This window comes from Charadrius vociferus, unplaced genomic scaffold, assembly GCF_000708025.1.
Source record: "Charadrius vociferus isolate BGI_N301 unplaced genomic scaffold, ASM70802v2 scaffold46, whole genome shotgun sequence".
NCBI lineage: Eukaryota > Metazoa > Chordata > Aves > Charadriiformes > Charadriidae > Charadrius > Charadrius vociferus.
The window spans coordinates 2,192,428-2,196,513 of NW_009648710.1; the positions used below are offsets into that span (position 1 = coordinate 2,192,428).

Genomic DNA, 4,086 nt, shown 5'->3' on the forward strand with positions numbered 1-4,086 from the left:
ATCATCTTGCTTTTCTACAGTTTGCAATGTTTAGCACCTGTTCAAGAAATGTCTTCTATAAATAACCATTTTCTGTTTCAGACAAAATTTACATTGAAAATTATCCTGGTGCAGCTGTTCAGTTTTTCTACAATTGTGAATTACACAAAAAGGAACAGTAATTCCTTGGGGGCCTCTGAGTTAAATCCTTTTTTATTTACCATGATACTATGTAGTGGAGCTGTGATCGAAGTCTAACTATTATAGCTAGCTGTTCTTAGATGTGCAAAAACTGAGAACTGAAAAGCCCTTAGTAGTTGATCTTCACTCTTTTACAATTTCTGTGGGTTTCCAGTTCCATAATTACTGACCCTGATGGCACACTGCCCCAAAAATGAATACTTTGATAATTTGCTGCTCTCTTGTAAGCCTTGTGAACTTCGATGTTCTAGTACTCCACCACCTTCATGTGAAAACTACTGTGATAAGAGTAAGTATTTCTGCAATACTTTGTAGCTACACTGGGCACTTTCATGTTGTATTTTACATAGAATTGTGAACAAAAAATTAAAGAAATCTAAAACCTGGAAAGAGTTTATCAAAAAAATATATAAGCTCAAAAGTATTAGATGTATGCAGTGTGTCCTGTATGACTATGTGTGTTAAGAAGAGTAAATTTTTAAAGCTCTCAAGCCTTACATGAGCTGTCACTCTAAAGAAATAGAAATTGCTCCTTTGATATAGAAGAAGTTTTACGTGTTGGACGTGTTTACTGTTCACTGACTATTGCTTACAATTAATTTAATGCATCTCTTTTATTTTATAAGGTACTGATTCAAGTGGAGTTCTTTGGATTTGTTTGGGCTTAGGAGTAATTTTAATGCTCACTTTGTTCACCTTCATGTTCTTGTTTAAATGGAAGCACCTAAAGCAACTAAAAGAAAAACTGAAAAACACAGGTGAATAAATAGGATTCTTTATCAAATAATTTTAGATCATTGTATATTTTAGCTACTCTTACCATGTAAAAATTTTGCATATAATTTATATTCCAGATTCTGATAACTGTCTTTGTTGGTTTGTTTTGTATTCCTCAAATAGTCTCAATGAAGTTATTGAAATTATTAGGGAATAAAATATCCAGATGATAACTTGTAAAAGCAGCAATCTCTCTTTGCTGGTTCTGGATCATGTCAGGATTGTTCTGCTGCATATTCATACCTGGCTTGCTTGTTGGTGTTTGAGAAATCTTTTATGAACCCTTAATAGCAAAAGATCTTTATAAGGGTTTCATCCTCTTCTCATTGAATGCAAAAGGAATTCTGCCCAGGTAGAAGATACATATTCAATATTAGCTTTCTATCCTATAAGATATTAAGTAATTTTACTTAATATTTTAGCCTATGAGAAGCGTATGTGGTATATTTTGGGAATGTGAAAAAAATTAAGATGTTTTTACGTTTTACAAATACTTGTGGAGTGTTCAGCCAATAATTAATATCTGATTAGAAAATATGTGGTAGATTACTGAAATGCTTATTCTGAAGTATAGGGTGTGTGTATATATATAAGTACATCTTAAAAATTTCACTGTATCTTAAAACTTTCACTAAGGTTAGGAACATAGTAGGAACATAATGAAATTTGGATCTTTAATAACTGTATGTCTGGTATAGCATGATGTATGTACTACATTAACTTCTGTATACTTACAGACTCTTCTGTGGAGCTGAATAATATTCTCAAGGCTAATACTGAAAGCAGTGTGAATACAGAAGGAATTAGACACTCACTTCAAAGTGAAACATTAATGTATGCAGTGGAAGAATGCACTTGCAGTGACTGTGGCTTGGTAAAACCTCAGACTGGCTGTGAAACTTCATTTCCATTACCAGCTACAGAAGAAGGGGCTACTGCTCTAGTTACCACAAAATCTTTTGATTATTGCAACTATATTCTGGGTGCTGGGTGACTAAGAGAGAAGTATATTTTTACTGCATAATAACAAATGAATTATTCCAGTGTAGTTATTAGTACTTGCAGTCAGTGGAGAAGGCTAGTACATCGTCCTTATAGATCTTCTGTTGAGCTTTCATTAATTTTGTCATATTATTTCTAATTCTAGTATCTCTTTGGTCAAATACGTCTGCATTATTCTCAGGTACTCAACTAGTTATTGGAATTTTTAATTTCTGGAAGTCCCTACGTAGGATGGCTTTTTCTGCCTTTAGAGATTCTGTTTACTTATGCCGGATATATACAAACCCATCAATAAACAAGTTTGCAAATATATATTTTATGTTAAATTCAGATTTTGTGCCAAAAATTGCTTAATGGTACACAAGGAACGTTCCAAGAGGCAGAAGTGAAAACCTGCATTACATCCCCAGTCTTGTAAAGAATAATTTCAGATAGCCCCTATGATGCTTGAAATAGGAATGTTCTAATGATGACTACCTTTGTAGAGAATGGGGTCCTCCCCAGTTCAGGTAGTAACTCTGGGTCACACTAAGGGAGGTTATGGTTCTGTGAAGCACCATACCTTCAATCCCAATGTATTTTCTGATGGTGCAGACTTTCCCTTAAGTGCCAAGCGTTTTTCAGACTGTATTCTATAAAGATTTCTCTCTATTTTACTATTTTTTTTACTTACTTTTGTGTCATATGGTTTTGGCTGTGACGGAGTTAACTTTCTCACTAGCAGCTGGTGTAGTGCTATGTTTTGGATTTGGGATGGGAAGAGTGTTGATGGCGCACTAATGTTTTTGGTTGTTGCTGAGCCGTCAAGGCCTTTTCTGCTCCTCACATCGCCCGGCCAGCGAGCAGGCTGGGGGTGCCCAAGAAGTTGGGAGGGGACACAGCCGGGACAGCTGACCCCAACTGACCAAAGGGATATTCCATACCATGGGACGTCATGCTCCGTATACAAAGCTGGGGGAAGAAGGAAGGGGGGACGTTTTGAGTGATGGTGTTTGTTTTCCCACGTAACCGTTACGCATGATGGAGCCCTGCTTTCCTGGGGATGGCTGAACACCTACCCACTGATGGGAAGTGGTGAACGGATTCCTTGTTTTGGTTTGCTTGTGCGTGCGCAGCTTTTGCTCTACCTATTCAACTGCCTTTATCTAGATGACTGTTTTTCCCCACCTTTACTCTTCTAATTCTCTCCCCCATCCCAACTTGGGGGGGGGAGTGAGCAGGTGGCTGTGTGCTCCTAGTTGCCAGCTGGGGTTAAACCGTGACACCCTTGTTTTATGTACAACGACTGCTGATTAGATATAGTCATACTAGGCTTCTGTGTGGCTTAAAGTTAGGAATTTACTTTTGTCGCCTTGCCTCCCCAAGCATTAATGTTATTGTCCTAATACTAGGCCAGTTTTATTCCTGGAAAACTTCAACAACAAAAGCAGTAACTTTTTTATTTGTAGATAACTTTCTATTTTGGGTTCTTGGATGAATAATGAATTAAAATATTTTAAGACTAGTAAGTTATTGTGCAAAATCTATGAATGACTGATATTACAGCACCTTTAGCAGGCTGATCACAAAGTTTGGGCCAGTTACGAGTTATTGCCAGAACGTCTGAAATAGGCCTACAGAGCTATTAAATCTATTATTATTACTTTATCTAGGAACTCTTGAGGAAAAGAAAAAAAACAAAGCAAAAAACATTATGCTGTGTTGCTCGACGCAGTGTGGAGCTGTCTGTGGCAAACACACAGCATGGTGTTCACACAGCGTGCAAATACAAACCAGCAGAAATGATGCCTCAAAGCGAGTCTACGCCTACTACATTACATTGTTACTGTGCCATTTTTTTGTATTAAGAGATTTCACAATTTCTGTACCAGTTTTTTCAAACGTGAACCTTTCAGGACTTTTAGCTTGCGTAGCACGTGTGACAGTACGGAGCATTTTATCTCCCTTTTTCCCTCATCCTTCGTTTGCCCGGCATTTTTTCACCCCCCCGTACAGTCACTACGCGGGGCAGACCGTCTCCCTGAGGGGGCACGGGCACGGGCACGGGCACGGGCACTCCCGCCGGGGGCGAGACGGGCACGCACAGCCGTGGGAGCGGTAGGGATCCTGCAAGTATGGCAGTGAAGG

General features: G+C 38.4%; 1 protein-coding gene across 1 annotated transcript; it reads left to right on the plus strand.

The window, feature by feature from the left end:
- Positions 1-354: 354 nt before the first annotated feature.
- On the plus strand, positions 355-1,951 carry TNFRSF17 (tumor necrosis factor receptor superfamily, member 17). Its single transcript, XM_009886582.1, has 3 exons — positions 355-469; positions 807-938; positions 1,695-1,951. Exons 1-3 carry the CDS (start codon positions 355-357, stop codon positions 1,949-1,951), a joined length of 504 nt encoding a protein of 167 aa, XP_009884884.1.
- Positions 1,952-4,086: the final 2,135 nt, after the last annotated feature.

Excerpts from the sequence above, each read along its gene's own strand:
- TNFRSF17 (XM_009886582.1), top strand. The coding sequence starts at position 355 with ATGGCACACTGCCCCAAAAATGAATACTTTGATAATTTGCTGCTCTCT. Across the intron at positions 470-806 it reads TGAAAACTACTGTGATAAGA|GTACTGATTCAAGTGGAGTT; the intron begins GTAAGTATTTCT and ends TTATTTTATAAG. Across the intron at positions 939-1,694 it reads AGAAAAACTGAAAAACACAG|ACTCTTCTGTGGAGCTGAAT; the intron begins GTGAATAAATAG and ends GTATACTTACAG.